Source organism: Rhinolophus sinicus, chromosome 5 (genome assembly GCF_057876585.1).
Source record: "Rhinolophus sinicus isolate RSI-liver-muscle chromosome 5, RSI-T2T, whole genome shotgun sequence".
NCBI classification, from domain to species: domain Eukaryota; kingdom Metazoa; phylum Chordata; class Mammalia; order Chiroptera; family Rhinolophidae; genus Rhinolophus; species Rhinolophus sinicus.
Genome location: NC_142505.1, coordinates 59,902,657 through 59,920,850, shown reverse-complemented (window position 1 = coordinate 59,920,850; position 18,194 = coordinate 59,902,657). Strand labels below are relative to the sequence as shown.

Below are 18,194 nucleotides of genomic sequence, written 5' to 3'. Positions count from 1 at the left end.
AGGACTGGGTGTATTTTAGTGGCAGGGACCAAGGTACAGTGCGCAGTAAGAAGTTAGGGCCCAATTGGATCACATCTCTGTGGCTTCTAGTCCAGAAAGACTCATTAACCTAGTCTGGTTGTGGGTGTGATCTGAGAAGCTCACCTGACCACACATTTCCCAGCTTGTTGCATGTCTGCTTCTAAGGGTACAGCTGGGAGCGGGGAGGTGTCGAAGGGGAGAGAGAGATGTAATTCTGAATAATTGTGACAGATGCCGTCATCTTGAGAAGGCTGCTCACACGTGTGGCTTTCACTGCCTTTGATTAATAGCAGCCGTGAGTTTCCTGTGACTGTGGCTTCTCTCCTATGTGACTGATCACTCCCTGTGTGTATTCATTGATGGTACGGATGGGGTGTTTGTACATGTTAGGTTGTTGCAAAAGTAATTGTGGTTTTTGCAGTTATTTTTAACCTTTTAAACCACAGTTACTCTTGTGCCAACCTAACAGCTTTATGATTAGGCTCTTTCAGTGTTCACTTTCTAAACAGTCCCTTCGCCCTTGACTGTACATGTACGAGAATTTTAGTCTTAAGTTCTTGTTTAGAGCAGGGTTTCTCGACCTCTGCATGTTGCTGTTGACACTTAGGGCTGGATGGTTGTAGTTAAGGGCTGTCCTGCGCATTGTAAGATGTTTAGCAGTTTCCTTGGCTTCCACCCACCAGATGCCAGAAGCAAACCCCCCTTTCCCCGCAGTGGGGACAACTAAAAATGTCTCCAGAGATTGCCAAATGTCTTTCCAGATTGAGAACCACTAATTTTTAGACAGGGATGGGTTAGTACTTCACCCTCTCTTTTTCTTTACTTGATATTGTTTGATGCTTTAGAAAAATGTTAATAAAAAAGTGCCATTTAGAATAGCCTCGGACTTGACAGGTTACAAAGCATTTGGACCAGCACACTTCAATGTAGGTAGAGGACTAGTTTACCTTACAGTTTCTTTGAAAGTTGCCAAGTGGTGAAATGGTATTGATTAAAATTCATTTGAGGTTAGTCAACTTCAGGTGGTTGGAGATTTTCACAGCGACTTGTTTATGGATGCGAGTGTGGAGGAGGTGTATCTGTAAATCTCAGTATCAGTAGGTTACTTAAAATAATGCACGAGATGGGGCAATCATGAGGGAGAGGACTGTTTTTTTAGCAGGTAGAGTAGAAGATTCCTGAAGTTTGGGTGTAATGTAATGTTGATTCAATTACTTTCTTCTTTCTTTACCAGAAACCTGAGCTACAATAAACTTTCTGAGATTGACCCTGCTGGTTTTGAGGATTTGCCGAATCTACAGGAAGTGTGAGTGCTTTTCCCCAAACCTCTAGGGGCCTGGAGGGATGGAGAGCTCCTTGGGAAAACCCTGGGGTATTGCAGCATCGCTCTGTCTCCCACACCAGCAGTCTAAACTTGTCACGTGCGTTCAGGTTGTCAGTGTCTTAGCCCATCTCTTCTTCCGAGGCAGTCAGTGATGGGTGTGTTGCAGTCTGGTAGGTACGGACTTACAGAAATCACAGGAACATGGTGGGTGTATAGGAGAGTCCGCTGGGTTGACACACCTGGCCGGTACTTCTCCACAGTCCCCAGGCGGGTGGAGCAGCCCGCTCAGCAGGGGCATATGAGTCAACCCAGCTCTTCTGTTTCCCAGGAAGTGTGGACAAGTATTGAAGTATGGACAATGGAGGTGTACCTTTTCTCTCCCATCTCCAGAAAGAGCCAGGCGTTACTACCTTTGGAACGCTAGGCTTGCTGCCTCTTGCAGTGTCCTTTAAATCAGGCCTCAATCTCTTCTTTTTCTTCTTCTTCTTTTTAAATTGGATGTTAGGATTATCAGGAATTTTATTTCTACAGAGACTTCAGAGACACTTTCACATAGGTCATGCATACACACTGCAGAAAATTTGGGAACTGGAAATATGTAAAGACTAATTAAAATCACCAGTATTATTACCCAGATATAACAATCATTGTGAACACTTAGTGAAAAATATATATCTCTACACATAATTTTGGGATCAAACTGTATATCTATTATGGTTTTTATATCTGTTCCCTACATATATTTTTTAATACTTTATTGTGTAAATTAAAACTTTTTTAATATCCCATTTTAATTTTTATGTAAAACTACATACTATACACATGGCTATTCCATAAATTATTCACCCAATGCTTCTATTGTTAGACATTTTTATTAGATGTTATTAGGTAAGTGCTTTACACATTTTGGTTATTATATGTAACTGATAAAAGTCCTTATTTATTATTCAGTGATTCCATTGTTAATAATTTATCTAAAGGAAATTTAATTTCATCAGCTGGTACAATTGGCAAAATACTTGTATCGCCTACCCCATCTCTAAACTCTCCACATTGGCGTTTGTGATTTCTGTGTCTGTTTAAAAAAAGTTTAAACTTCCAAAGCTGGACGGGGCCCTTGGCAATAATGCTTTGTCCCAGGCCCTCCTTTTCCGATCGTGTCAACAGGCCAGTGGTGGGAGCAGGGAAGTTTGAATTGTGTCATCGTGTTAGTTTGCCGTAATAAAACATCACAGACTGGGTGCCTTAAACAACAGAAATTTTTTTCTTACGCCTCTGGAGGCTGAAAGCCCAAGATCAAGGGGTCAGCAGGGCTGCTTTTCTCTGAGCCTCTCTCCTTGGCTTGCAGACGGCTGCCCTATTGCTGCCTCCTCACATGACCCTTCCTCTGTGTGTGCTCATCCCTCGTGTGGCTTGTGCTTGTCCAAATGTCCTCTTCTTAAAAGAACTGTAGTCATATTGGATGAGGGCCCATCCATATGACCTCATTTAACCTTAATGACCTCTTTAAGGACCCCATTTCCAAATACAGTCACATGCTGAGGTTTTGAGGGTTTAGGACTTCAACATGTACATTTCGAGAGGGCACATTTCAGCCTGTCACAGTCACCCAAGATGATAAATCAGTTCATAAAGGAGCAGTTGGGTCCCTGATCCAGGCTGCTTCCAATGCCTGTGGTTAGGATACCCAGCTTTTTGTGTTAAGTCTCGGCGCGTAGTGGTTTCTTTTAGAATTGGACAAAATTAAAATTGGGGTTATCATTCAAGCTTTCATTAACATTTATTTGAGTGCCTCCTATGTGCCCAGCCCTACTCTAGATGTGGGCGGTACAGGGATAAGTAGGACCGACACACGGATGGGACTAGGGTGAGGCAATGAGGCATTTGCCTCAGGTGCAGAATTTAAGGGGCACTCACAACTCAGCATTTGCAATAAAGGATATTTTAATGCAATATTTAAAAAATAACAGTGACTGCAAAGACATCCATGATGAGCAAAACAGAAAAAGTTTAAGTGAAGACCAGGTCAGTGTTACTGAGTCTTCCGTTTGCCTCAGGTTGCAGGGTGGCTTGCTGTGGCATTGTTGCTGATCCTGCCTTGATGTACAAGCATTGATATTTTGTTCATCATGGATTTTGTTGTACATTCATTTTGATATTTTAAAAATAATTGCTTTAAAATATTTTTTTTTTTCCTAGCCACTGGAAATGGTATGCCGCCCCTCAGCCAATACCAGCCCTACAGACAAACCTCTTAGAGTTTACATTATGATGGGGGAAGACATGCACGCACAAGGAAACCAGTGAGACTTACTAGTGATAAGTGTTAGGGGAGATAGAACAGCGGGATGTGAGGAGTTTGTCTTTCGTCATTTTGGAGGGGTGATGGCAGAGCCGGGGGTGGTCAGGAAGGTGATGACTGAGCAGATGTGTGATGTGGAGAAGGGGCTGTAGATGCAGGGCCTTAGGAAGGAGGAGGCTGAGGGCCTTGTGTCTGGCCTCCCGAGGGCAGGTGTGTGGCCAGGTCCTGGCATCGCCCATGGCCCAAAGCTGCAACCATCATGAACCCCCATCTGCTGGGGGCGTGCTAGATGCTCCTGTGCACATTTTCTGTGTTGTGTTCTCTAGATCTCTCGTTCCTTCCCCAAACAAGCTTTCAACTTTCGTTTGGTTCAGCTCCCTTCACCTACAGCCTTCAGTCCCTTCTCCTTGGTCCTTTTTAGAACTTATATCTCACCCAGGTCACGAGCCAAGAGCATCTGACTTCTGCTTGTTCTTCACTGGGGATGCTGGTTATGAGTTGTCTTTTTTGTTGTTGTTGCTATTTTATTTATTTTCAATTACAGTTGACATTCAACATTATATTAGTTTTAGGTGTACAGCATAGTGGTTGGACATTTATATATCTTATGAAGTGATGCCCCCAAAAAGGCTAATACCTATCTGACACCACATGTCGTTATTATAATATTAGTGACTATATTCCTTATGCTGTACTTTACATCCCTGTTGGTTATGTCTTACAAATAAATTTCCCACGTGACAACAGCCACAGCAGTCCCCACAGCACCATGCTAAGCCTTTGGTGAAGGCTACCTCATTGATCCTCACACTAGCACTGGGACATAAATTATTTTCTTTACAATCATTTTCTCCCCTTCACAGAACAGGAAAGAGGAGCTCAGACAAGTGAAATAAAGCTATGCAGTGTTACGTGGTTGGTAAACCTGTGAGTTGAACTTAAATCCATTTGATTCCAAATCTTAGGCATTTAACCCTGAAACTGCACTGCCCTCAATCCCCACGTCCCTCATCTTAACTTGCAACGTTCAACTGAAGAGTTTTCCAACACAGAACATTCAGTGTTTATCGACTTGTGTCTCTTTCTACACCAGTCTTGTCTTTCTAGGCACAGAGTGTTTCCTCCCACGCCTCCAGACCTCTTTTCCAAACCCACAGAATCCTCCGAGTCCAGCTCCCTTCACCGTCACAGCTTGGCTTTCCTCCCTCCCCTGCTTTCCTGCTGTGTCTATGGGCAGGACAGGACCCCTAACCCTGTCCTGTGTGTGACATCTCTCCTTCCTCCTGCCAATGCACTCGTGCAGGTCGACCATAGCTGGCCATTGCGCTAAGCACCGTACTCATACTGCCACTTGTACTTCTTTCAGACAGCTGAAGGGACCAAGGCACCGAGAATTGGCTGGAGTTGCACAGCTCGTAAGTGGAAGGACCGGGCCTGCGCGCCCCCAGTCTAGTACCATGCTCTCTGTGGCAACACTACTTTCCTGAGTGTGGGAGTTGAAAAGGCAGAGATTGCATTGTATGGTGTAGTGGGAAAAACACACACTGGTAGCAGACAGACCTGGGTTGGAGTTCTAGTTGGTTCCTCACCTGAATGTGTCCCTGGACAAGCTACTTAGTGCCTCAGTGCTTCCTTCCCCTCGTCTGCAATGTGGACACAATAACACATTATTGTTATAATTATTAATTGGAGGTGACGTCCAGGGCCTTGTACATGCTAAATACTCACTGAATGTTATTTCTCTTCTGCTACTTTTCAATCACTCAGCCACCCAAGTTGGGTGCATTAAGAAACACCCAGGGTCGATAGGTTGACCCTTTCACCACAGAGCCTGACTCCTGTCCTGGTATCACACTGTCAATGGGTGAGACAAATTCCGTGAGCAGAGCAGCACAGCTTATCCCTGATTAAAGATCCAGGTCTTTCCTGAGGGAATTCCGATACATCGTGGAGGCAGAAAGAGGCTGTCAGGAGTGAGGGCTGGGAGGTAGGGAAGGATACTGAAGAAAAAAGAATCATATTTGAGACACAATTGCTTCTAAACTAACTGGGCTCAAGGGTTTCCCAGGAGCTGTCAGTTCTTCTCAACGCTGCAGAGCCATGTGAGTCTGGACACCTCAGTGCGAGGGGAACCACAGGCTGGCAGAGCCGCAGGCGGTGGTTTTCAGCAGTGGTTTTATTTTGGAGGCTGGAACCACAGAACACCGTGGGCTGGTTGGAGAGAGAAAGCGAGCCCATTGGAGGCCCCTGGAGGACATGAGGACACTTGTGCAGCTGCTGCCAAGCCACACAGTCTTCACTGCCCACAGCCTGAGGAAAGCCCACCAGGGAGGGCCCCCAGCCAGGGGTCCTGGACGGCAAGGCTCCTCTATTAATAAGAGGGGCTATTTATACCATTCTCTTTAAAAACTGCACTGGGATCATGTTACTACTGCCTGGCTCGAGAAGGCTTCATGTGGGTGCTGTCGTGTGTGCTTTCCAGGGCCATTGACCTAAAATGTTCCTGCAGGCAGCGAGCGAGGAGGCCTGAGTGGGCCCTGCCTGTGGGTATTTATGGCTCACCCTCTTGTGTCTCAGACTTATGCTCCCCAGTGTGTGTGTGGTGTGCTAACAGAGGGGTGGAAGAACGAGGGGGTATCATTTTGAGTCACTGCTTTTTGGCTGTGAATTGCCACCACCTGTTAAGCATTTACTCTATATCTGGCTGTATCCTAAGCTGTTCGGTTTAATTCTTTCAGCTGGATCCTGCCAGAAACCTGTGAAGTTGGTACTTGTGTTAATCACATTTTTTAGAAGAGGAAACTAAGGCACAGTAAGGTTAAGTGACGTGGTAAAGGCCATTCAGTGGGTAAGTGGTAGGATTGGGGTTGAATGTACCTAGGGAGTCTGATTTAAAGACCTGAGCTATAAAATCCCCTCCTAATAATTCCTGCTGCTCTGTAACTGTGCCTCATTTTCTCCTGTTAGGGCAGGGCGATAATGTAGTACCTTCCTCAAAGGGTTCTATGCCATTTAGTGAGGCACTGCACATACAGCACTCAGCTCAGAGCCTGGCGCAGAGCAGACGTTAGCCCTTCTTGTTGTTGCTTACCACCCAACTATCGCTGTACTACAACATCTGTATGTGGCCATCTGGTACACAAACCACATATCATAAAGACTCGCCAGTTATTATTTAGTAAACCCTACTGTCAAGTAACTGAAAGCACTGATAATAACTGATGGATTAAATGGCCCCAACTCCAAAACCTGTGCTCCTGCTACTGTCAGCTTTCTCCCTTTTAAGAAGTAACAGTAACTGACGTTCCAAGCACTTGTTCCTCTCTGTTACTAATTGCAGCTCTCTTTGTGTTTGGAAACAATTGAAGTGTCTACAGACAGCGGGACGGCTAAATTTATGGGTCATTCATGCTGCTCATGACAGCAGAGGAGTACTCGGCAGCTGGTTAAAAGAGTTATGCAGAGCTCTGAGAGATACTACAGTGGGAGAAACTGGTACAGAACAGTCTGCATAGTACACAAGTATCGGTGCAAAAGAAAACGTGTGCATCTCTAGAGGCTGGCCGCAGGAGCTTCCTCTCGGAGGCTGACCAGAGGACCGAAGTGCGAGGAAGTTTTATGTTTCACTATATATTCCTGGTATTCTCTTGAAATGGCTTGAAAATTTTACTGTGTGCATATATCAGCTATTAAATAAATAAATAAATAAATAAGGCAAATAATAAGCAAAATATCCCCCAAAGCTCTATAACCCAAAATTACTCCTTGAGTTTGTTTTTCATTGTTGGTTGAAGCCTAATTTAATTGGGTAACAGTAAAGTACTCTGAACGGCCCTTTTTAACATTTTGCATCTTGGAGAATGGGAGGACTTCTTAACCAAACCAAGTAAATGGGAGTTTTGGAGCGAGCTGAGGGCCCTGAAGCCCGGGCTGGAAAGAAAGGCCCACCTCCAGGTGTGCACTGGGATCAGGCGGCCCATGCGGCCCTTGTCTTTCTCACACGTCTGCTAGTGCCCAGGGTGCACCACGGGCCCCAGTCATGCTGTGGGTGTCTGGGCACTTCCGGGTCTGGAATCATCAGGGAAAGAGTCAGTTAAAGACATGGTAGAGGATTTTTAGGGCCTTGCATGGAAGCACACTTGGGGGGAGTATGAAGGGCAGAAGACTGCACAACCCCAGATATTTAGGACATTTCATTAAACACAAGCCTAAATTCCTCCAATCTCCTTAGTGGTGGAGACTGCTCAACTTCCCCAGGGCCGTTTCCCTCTGGCTCCGGCTGCGCTATTTTTGACCAGTCTCCATTTCAGTCTGGCAACTTGCTCATGTCTCAGAGCCAGTTCAGCCTCCATTGCCTTCTGAGGATAGTATTCTTGTTTCAACAGGGGACAGAGCGAACAAAGAGAAAGTCATACTGTGGGAGCTGACAGACTTAGTAGTTATTGGTTCTTTTTTCATAGAAATGATCGAGAAGTAAGCTGGCCATGCAGCTCTTCTTTGGGCTCCAGCTGTCTTCCTCGAAAATCACGCTGCCCTGTTGAGATTGGAGCCTGCACTTCTGTCTCTGCCTATTGATTTGGGGCTGCTGACCCCAACATAAAATGCCCCATTTACTTTTAGCACTGATCTGCTGCACCTGTACATTCTGCTCCCAGCAGATTTTCAAGATTTGAACTCTTCTTATGATGTTTTTTTTCTTGTTCATTTATTTCTGTGAAATTGGGGAGAGCCGTTTGTCATGTGTGCAGCAGCACTCACCTGAGACAAAGCTCATTCAGCAAAAGTTCTGCTGCAGAGACGTCCATATTGTTTTGTTTCAGGTTTAAAGTCAAGTCAGAGCCTAAGCAGGCTGGAACACAAGTATACAGCTATGTTCCCTGAGGGATTAGGAGCTTTCCACGTGCTGGCCTTGTCGCTTGTTGGTCTCCTCTGACCTGCAGTTGTACTCGGGTTCAACTCTTATCTATGACCCTGGAGTAGTGACTTGAACTGAAACTTAAGTTAGAGAACTTCCCTATAAGGTAGGGAACAGTACCTGGTACCTAGCTGAGGGTTGTGGTAATGAAGATACGTAATGCATGTCAAGTTGTTGCTGTACTTATAATGAAATAGAGGTAATGATTAAGAATCTAGACTTTGGGGCTCAACTCCCAGGGCCACTGCCACTTACTGCTGGTGGCCTTCACCCAATTATTTAACATTTCTATTTTAGTGTCCTCATTGGTACCATGGAAATGTTCATGGGCTCTATCCCCTAGGGGGGTCAAAAGATGAGTTAATACACCAAAGAGCTCTGAGCCATGGCTGGCACATAGTAAACCCTCTATTTTACCAATAGTACCGCCATGGTCTGTGTTTTAGAATAAATCTCTAGGAAATGATGAGTTCTTCAGTGGGCAACAGACCCCTGACCTTTGTTTTTCTTGCTCTGTTAAGATCTGAGGGTGTTGTTTAGTCATAAGTACATTGACGGTACTATGAAAACTTATTAGTAGAGATTCAGGCTGATAGTTTTCAGTATCCCCATACCGAGAGAAGAGTTGGATCACGGCAGGGTTGGAGGAGAGAAAAGGTGAAGCAGAAACAATCTGATTTAGGGGGAGTCAGATAAGCGACTGTTAAAGTAGTTAATTGTCTACTTCAGCATACCAGCAAGGGCCCTTTAAGCGGAGGAAGGATTTGCCACATGATACAGATCTGCCAGATGCTTCAGTCATGAAGCTATTGAAACAGACATTCTGTGTCCCATGGCCCAGTAATTGCCAAGCTTCATCTCTAACTGGCTGTGGCACTGAAGAAGGCAAATGGGATAATTCAAGGCCTTTTCCTTTTTTTCTTTTCCTATTCATTTCTATAAAAGATGGCAGACAATAAGATTATTCTATTCAAGCAAATGCTAGCTGTATACTTGTCTGAACACAGCTGTCATTTCAGCGGTCTCGTCTTCAAACAGTAACAAGATGGTCTATGTAAGACATACTGACTTAAAAGAGAGAGAGAGAGAGACTAAGATAGCCCAGCTTCATCCCCTTGATTCTGCATCTCAGATTCAATTTTTCAGCCCATTACTGAGCAGAAAGCCTGATCACTGTGCTTTGGCTTTTTTAAGGATTCTTGGGCTCACTTCACAAGTCTGATTTTGGATTCTCTCCCCAGATTTGGAAATACATGTCCATGTAAGGAGGCCAGATTGCACAGCCTCTGGGGGCAGCCTGGGCGAGCCGTGTTTTGGTTTGCGGGCTTACCCTTCCATTAAGAGATGTGAACTCTGGATATACAGATGTAGAATGTTCCAGCAGTGGAGAGCATCTCTGATCTGTGGAGAGTTTTCAAAATGTCTACGTGCAAAAGTGTGTGTCTGTATGTGTGTACTCCTGGAAAACATGTCCGGAGGCTTCGTCAGAGTTCTGAAACGCTGGAATCTCAAATAGATGAGAGTCTCCAAGTTCAGCTCCCTTGTTATTACACAGAAGACACATCAGAATAATTGCCCCACACATCCAAGCCCCCAGGAATTCCACACACATGTCTGGGTCCCTGTGTGTGGGCAGAGCTGCAGTTCGCAGACCACCGTGTCACAGATGTGTAAAAACATCCATGAGGAGATGGTCTTTCTACTTCTAGCCCTCTTCCTGACTGGCTCCGCCCACAAGGAGTGCCCCTGGATGGTCTGGGGCACTTTCGCTCTGCATCGTGTTTCCTGACCTGCTGTCGCTGTTCCTTGTCTGTTAGTCTTGATTTCTGAGTTAGAGTGGACGCTCCCGGAAGACAAGAGACACCCCTTGAGGGATGTTTCTAAACCACAGGTGTGATCGTTTTTGTGATCTAACATGACTGCTCTCCCTTTCAGAACTCGCTTTTAAATTCTTCCTCTTTTGTTCAGCATTCCTGTGGCCAAGTCAGTACTGTTTTTGTAATTTCCTTGTATGTATATGATTTCAAACTACTAATGGAAACGATTTAAATGATTGATTTCTCTGTGTTGTTACAGGTACCTCGGTAACAATGAGTTGACAGCGATTCCGTCCCTGGGTACTGCTTCATCTCACATCGTCTCTCTCTTTCTGTAAGTGGTGCATTTGGGGGACCCTGGGCCGGTCGGTGAGGTTGTGGTATCATCTCGCTGACATTTGGTGGCAGGAAAACTGTTCCTGTCCTTGCTGGTGAAAAACGGCCTCGCTTCATGTAGTCCTAATGATTATGACATGCCTTGCTTGCTGTTTGGGGTTTGTAAGAATTAAAACCTGGAAGTTTGCCTCATCCCTAATTTGGGGAGGCAGTTGGCCCTTTTAATGCCTGGAGGTACCTAGACTTAAATTTCTTGGCCCTAGAGGTTAAGACGCAATTTGGGTGAATAAACTGGAGTTAAAGGAAGCTGTGTGAATTATAAGACAGCTCATCTTTGTGCCAATGAACTTGGTAACGTAAACCCATACTTATGGCTTTAAAAAAGAAAATACCTCCAGACCCCTGAAATCAACATAAAAGTAAGGAATTCGTTGTCATGATCAAGTGCGAGATGACAGGCAACCTGTTTATTATAGACACTGGAAATGCAAGGGGACTTAAGTGAAAAGGAAGGAAGGAAACTGGGGGGGATGTTGTTGTTGGAACTGCTGAGACCTTTTGCTCAAGAGTTACTGCTCCGCCAGCAGTCACCCAGAAGTCTTTCCAGATAAACCAGTCGTGAGTCCAGCAAGTTTCTTGACCAGATCTAACTGGCAGCTTCCTCAGCAGGGCTCCTCCCTCTCCACGACAAATTTCCTGTTTCCACTCCTGTCCTGCATATTTTTATTTGATTTAGTTGGCGTTATAACTCGTTTGCTCACCTGTATTTATCTTTTCTCAGCACCGAGGCTCGGCAGGCTGAGAGCAGGACAGCACCATCCCTTAGATTGTCGGTGTCGCTTGCAGATCTCAGGGTTATACTGGTATCAGGCCCTGTGTTCAGGAGGTGCTCCATCCTTGTGAAACAGCATCTGAGGCTTAACCCTTTTCAGCCTGAGGGGTTGTGGAACAGGGGGTTAGAATTTTAGCCCAGCTCTGTGTCCCAAACAGACAACTTCCTCTCTCTGAACCTCATCTTCCTTATTTAGAGAATATGTTCTGGACTCATTTGTCGTACGCGGAGGCCTTCTCGCCGCGCCATCTTTCAGGCGGGGCAGCCTGCAGGGTCTCTGGTCCCGCTCCCCACACAAGAACACAGGATATGGTGAGGCCGAAAAGGAACACCCACGGAGCCATAGGTAGGGGAGTCATACCACTATGGTCTCACTGGAGGCTGGGCCCACCGGACGCGTGACCTGCTGTCTGCCTTTCCGCCAACCAACCGACCGACGACTCTCCTCCACTCTCTCCTCTGTTCCTCTCTCTCGGCTCTCCTCTTCCTCTCTCTCGGCCCTCCTCTTCCGCTCTCCTCGGCCCTCCTCTTCCGCTCTCTTCGGCTCTGCTCGGCTCTGCTCGGCTCCTTGGCAATCCTTCGTAGCCACAGCAGTTATACCAGCAGCCAATTGGCTAACCGGCCACAGCCGACGGCCAATCAGCCACAGCCGACGGCCATTCACCACCCGAGCCAGCACCCTTCCACGTGAGGCCGAGAGCCTGTAAACTACTTTCTGGGGCTCTGTCCCCACATCATTTTACAGATAGGGAAAGTAAGGCTGACATTTAAAGGGAGTGGACTGTCTGTGAATGTCCTGGCATTGTGCAAACACATAGTAGGTATTTGACAGATGGTGGCTGCTGCTTCTGGCTGGTGGCCAGTTGACACATAGCCTCTTGTGCCTTGGCATGGTCTCAGGATATAGGGGCCACAGGATTTGTGAGTCAGTCCTTACTCCTTTGAAGTGCTGGAAGGAAGGTTGTAGCTCTTTGTCCCACGATGGACAGGCAAGGGTCTGACTTTCTTTCTGTACCCAGTTAACCTGTGTGCTCAGCATGTGGAAGGTGTTTCATTGCGGCTAAATTAAATGAGTTACCTCACCTGAAGCTAATTAGGGGCGTGCTATTCCCTGGTGCATTCATAGAGCAAAGCACTGGAAGATTATTTAACTCCGTGCCGCTTAAAGCATGGCTCCTGAATCAGCAGTGTCATATCAGTGCTGAGCTCCTTACAAATGCATAATCTCAGGCCTCCTCCCAGGCCCGCTGGGTCGGTACCTACTCTAACAAGGTCTCCTGGGCTTTTGCTCACTTACTCGGTGTGAGGAGCACTGTTTTCAGCCCCCTTGCTCCTGTCTTGGTTGGGAAGCCTGGGCCACAGAGAATATCTTTGTGTTACCAACAGGAAACGCGGGCTCCCTGAGTCCCTGTAAACTGACAGTGGAACTGAGACTGACACCAACGCCTGTGTCTTTATCCTCCATGCACTGGGTGCAGGAGTGTGGCAGGTGACACTGAACCACCCTGTGCCACAGATGGGCAGAGCCCCCAGCTTCCCCTGAGGGCCTCTGGCACTTTGAATCACGCCTTGGTCTACTGACTAAAAATACATTTCTGTTCCTTGGCCCCAGTGCCCAGGGCAGTGGGGCTGGTTGGCCTTCTTCCTGCTATTCCATTAGACAGCGTTAAAATATGTAAAGCAGGGGGGAAATCGCCTCCCTCCAGCTCCAACTTTGGAAAATGCAGGTTAGTGTTGGCAGCACCTCTTCGGCCTGAAGCTGGTCTCCATCTGACTTGGTCAGTGATTTCTCTGCAACTGCAGGCACTGAAGGGTCCTTTATCTTCCTTTTCTCTGAGAGTCCTTGTTCCCTGATCTTGGACTGGATGACTGGATGTAGTGCCTGCAAAGTTAGGTTAGCAGTGTGCCATCCGGGTGGCAGGATTAGAGATAATTTTGCTATCATCCTTCGTGCCTTTCTGTATTTCCCAAGTGCATTTTGCAAAGGACAGGGGAGGAAACTAACAGCGGGCAGGGCTGAGCATTACTTTCCCATCCTGTTGTGTGAAAGCAGAGTACTTAGCATCTGCTTGCATGTGACGATTCTAGCCACTCAGGCTTCGGAAAGCATGTTTTGCTGAGTGTCTGTGGCTTTGCAGAACCATAGAATTAAAAGGTGTTGTCACATGTTCAGCAAACATTTAGTGGGTACCTTCTGTGTCCCTGAAGTTGGAGTCCAGAGGCCCTCTCAGGGTGACCTCCAGAGGATTTAATGCCATCACATGTGGGAAGCCCCTGACATGTCTAAAATGGGGTAGGTCAGTTAGCTCAGTCAGTGTTCACATTGGTAGTCCTTAGTCTCCAGATTCTATTCCTGTCTCATTCCCCCTTTGCGGTCAGGAAGAGGAACAGAAGAGTAATAAAAAGGGAGCAGAACAAAGGGATTAGATGGCTGAGGCCATCAAGAGTCAGCGGAACCACGGCAACTTATTAGGGCGAGCGTACAGTTGGCTCTGGAGCAACATGGGTTTGAACTGTGCTGGGCCACTTACATGTGGATTTTTTTAATAAACACATAGCCAGCCTTCTGTTTCTGCAGGTTTCACATCCATGGATTCCACCAACTGCAGATTGAAAACAGTATTTCCGATCCACAGTTGGGAATCCGCGAATGCATTGCTCTCTGCCATTGTCTGTGATGGACTTAAGCACATTTGGATTTTGGTGTCTGTGGGGAGTCCTGGACCCAATCCCCTGTGGATCCCGAGGGACGGCTGTTGTTAAGTTTTGGGGGAGGCAGAAGTTATACATGGCTTTTTGACTACACAGCGGGGTTGGGGAGTGGGGTTTGATGCCTCTGACCTGGAGTTGTTCAGGGGTCAGCTGCACGAGCAGCTGCGTGAGGGAGAAGGGCAGACTCAGGGACATCCAGCTCTGTCTCATGGTGGTGTCACCTGAGACAAATAGCTTTTGTCTCATTTGTTGAATGGAGGGTGAAACACATGGTAAAAGTACTCGCGAAGCTTTCATCTTCCTTCTATGACTCAGAAACTGAGAGTCGGGCAGTAGCGTCACAAAAGAAACAGTACTGACCCTGCTGCCATGTACCCATGATTGCTGCTCTATGTCACTTGCAGAAGTAGCAGGTTTGTGGTTTTCAGCTCAGACACCTGTAATTATAGACTTTTGTCTCTGGAAGTTGCCTCTTCGTCTCTGTTCGGTTTCCTGTCCCCTGAGTCTGTGCCAGTGCCCTGGCTCCGTGCTCACGAGACAATGCTCTGAGCCCCAGACACCGGGGCCTCCTTTGCTGGGGTCACAGTTGGGAGGGCCTCATGGGAAAAGGGTTTGTTTTGCATCTGGCTGTACTATCAGGGCTTCAAAACAGTTTTCCACTATTTGGGGGAACTGGAGTCATCGAGTAAAATTTCAATTGGTTAATACTTTCAGATTAAGGAAATCTAATTCAATTAAAGTATTTGTCAAAAAGCAGATTTATTTGCATCGTGTTCTGAGGATAATGCCAAAGCCATTTGTCCTTAATAACAAAAAAGCATTAAAACTCAAGGAAAGCTTTTAATAGGATTGGGTTGGAGCAAGGACACCAATTTCATAAAATAGTTCTCAGAAAAAGCAACAGACTTTTGTTAAATATGGACAAAATCTGCCCTTCGATTTTCACGTTTGAGAGTTTTGTTGTTGTTTTTTTAATTTGAAATCCAGGAAACTCAAGTTACAATTCCCAAGGCAACAGTAATTTTGTGTGATGCGTAAGTGACATTTCTGGTGAAGAAAAATTTCCGCTTTTCCTATGGTGTTACTGCACTTGTATCATTGAGAAGATTGGTTACAGTGGAAATTGTTGGATATTTTTCAGTCCTAGGAGTAAAAAGCTTGCTGTGATATCAACTTTAGTTTTAAAGCAGGCAGCTCTTTGTCTCCTGCATATTGGTGGCAGCGTTTTTCCCATATGGCGCTTGGCTTTGTCCACATAACTTCTTTTCCAGTTGGTGGTATATGTTAGACCTTGTCTTAACCATGCCTGTTTAGTTCCCCGCCCCCTCCCGCCTTTGGCCTAGATCAGGTAGGACAATGAGATAAAAATTAGTTGCACACAAATACTTGTGTCTCTGTAATAGTACTATTATATAATCCCTTAGGTTTATGTTGTATATGAAAACACATTGAAATACCTTTCACTTCTAATCTTGAAAAAAAATTTTTTGAAAACTATTTTTTTATTGAAATAAAACTAACATACCATAAAACTCACCATTTTAAACATTTTAAAGTGTGTAGTTCAGCAGCTTCTAGTATGTTCTCAAGGTTGTGCAACCATCACCACTATTGAATCCCAGAACTTTGCCGTCACCCCAGAACAGTCACTTCCCCTGTCCCCTTCCCCCCAGCCCCCTGGCAACACTAATCTGAAAACTATTTTTTTGTTTGTTTTAGGAAAGTATTTCTCTTGTGTTAGCAAATGGAGCTGGAAGACATAGAATATTAATTGTTTTAATTTAAATGAAAATATCAGAAGTGGATTTGACCACACGGTTATATTTTGCTGTAACCTCTTAGCTAAAGAAAAACTGATTAAACAAAAGTAATGGAATATTTAACACCTCTTTATTATTACTTCCGGAGAATAAAACATGGAAGGAATGAAACCTGGTGGCTTGTCTGTGACTCCATTCGAGGGAGTTAAGTGGCAGGAGCCCCAGGTGGGGCTGGTGGAGCCTGGGGCTTTGAAGGACGAGGCTCTTCTGCTTGGATCTGCCGGGGAAGTGAAATGAACCACAAGACTTAGCTCTCCGTGTGCCTAGCAGGCCCTCTGAAAAAGAGGGGCCAGTCAGTCTTCTTTGCAGGCTCATTAATGTGAAGATCAGTCTACATTGAAGCATACTGGAAGAGCAAGCCTTTGAGGACAACGGGAAGCAGTGATGAGCTGGCTGCTGCCCAGGCTGGGGAGAGGAATCAGCATCGCAGAGGGCCCATGGGAAGCAGAGGAAAGGGAGGGACCCAGAGCGCAACTTGCGACAGTTACGGCGGCTTGGGGACCTGAGCTGGGGCTGTTAATAATCAGGCGTAAAGCACAGGTGAAGTTACACTGAGTAGTAAGCAAGTCAGCTGGCACTCCTAAAACTGCGTTTGTGTTGGGAGGCATGGAGGGTGGAGGTTTTAAAGAGTTGTGTTGAGGCCTTTTACCTTTCTCTTCAATTAGCTGCCCTTGACTCTTTCTCTATATCACCTCACCTGAAAGAAGCTCGTCATTTGCAGACATAATAGAGAATTGATGTTGAAACCTTTTTCTTTTTAAACACAATGTTTATCCCCAGGAGTATGAAATAATTTGTCTTAAAACGTTGAGTGGTAATCTTGGACTACGAAGCTCTTCGCATATTGATAACATAGCTACACCTGTGGGGAATGTAGGTGTGTGTCCTCGGTGAGGTGGACGTAGCGATTCTCCCCAAGGTGAAGGATCATTCGTCCGTCCTGTGGAGGAATTTGCTGGACCTTCCACAGGTCGTCAGTTGAGGAGTGGACGTGGTAAAAAATGAGGCAATGGGTAGCTCTTATCCCATTCTGCTTCAGAGAGGCATCCTCCACCTCAGAACCCAGTTTCACCTTGCTGGTGAATGCAGGCCAGCTGTTTGGATGTGGCTGTAAAAGTGAACGCTCCCAGGGCCATTCTGCACTCTAACTCCAGGAGTGTGGAGTTAATAGTGACGGAACACTTTAGGAAGAAACTGTGAACAAAGTTGTGTTTTAAAAACCCCAACTCAAGTTTAAGTGAATGTCCTTGTTCCCTGAGCATCCTGTGACCTATTTGGTTCCCAGACACTAAAGGGACGCTCTGGCCCTCGTCAAAAAACAGCACAACTGGAGAAAATGTAGAAAATGGGGCTGCAGTTTCTCTTCTTGTTTTCAGAGATGTGCTCACTTTCTGCCTCATTTGCGCAGATTTTTGTTGGTGTTAATGGATTCTTTCCCCTGGATGAAACATCACGCCCATGCCCGTGGGAGGTGGTGTCTGCTCCATCACCTGTGTGGTTCTCAAACTGGACCATCCATCAGAGTCACCTGGAAGGCTCACTGAGCTGCAGATGGCTCGGCCCCAGCCCCAGGTTTTGACCCAGAGTGTCTGGAGTGTGACGAGAGAATTTTCTTTGCTCACAAGTTCCCAAGTGATGCTGAGGCTGCTGGCCTGGGAACCCCCATTTGAGAACCACTGCCTGGACCTGTAGAAGGGGTGGGGCGTGGGAGGCAAGGTTCAGTGCCAGGTTCTTACCAAGCTGCTTAGTGTATGGGGGGCAGTCAATTATTGAGACGCATTCCTAATATCACAGGTGTGGCAACAGGTGTTTGGGCCCGTGGGGCTCAAAAGCACTGAGTGCTGGGGGCGGTGGGCACTGAGTGAGTGTGGAGAGAACAGATCTGGCTGTGGCTGTGGGTTTGAGGCTCAAGATTGTTATAAATTTGTCTCTGCTTAATTTGCTATTTATTGGTGATCATGCAAGTCACCCCAACAGCCCTTCGTGAGCAGCCACGCCTGGAGAGGGCCGTTGTTACCTCAGTGGGGTATTCTAGGCTCTCCTTACAGCCCAGCCTACCTGGGCAGCGGGAGCCAGCACAGGGAGTCACTTAGCAGCACTTACCTTACTGCTGAT

At 46.2% G+C, this 18,194-nt stretch overlaps 1 protein-coding gene across 3 annotated transcripts in view; it reads left to right on the top strand.

The window, feature by feature from the left end:
* Nucleotides 1-18,194, top strand: part of LRIG1 (leucine rich repeats and immunoglobulin like domains 1) — a 116,404-nt gene that overhangs the window by 37,614 nt on the left and 60,596 nt on the right. For 2 of the 3 annotated variants that reach the window (XM_019757174.3, XM_019757172.3), the window contains exons 2-3: nucleotides 1,256-1,327; nucleotides 10,639-10,713. In XM_019757174.3, coding sequence (XP_019612733.2) covers nucleotides 1,256-1,327; nucleotides 10,639-10,713 — 147 coding nt within the window. The remainder of the gene's footprint in view (nucleotides 1-1,255; nucleotides 1,328-10,638; nucleotides 10,714-18,194) is intronic. The other variant, XM_019757173.3, reaches the window with a different exon arrangement.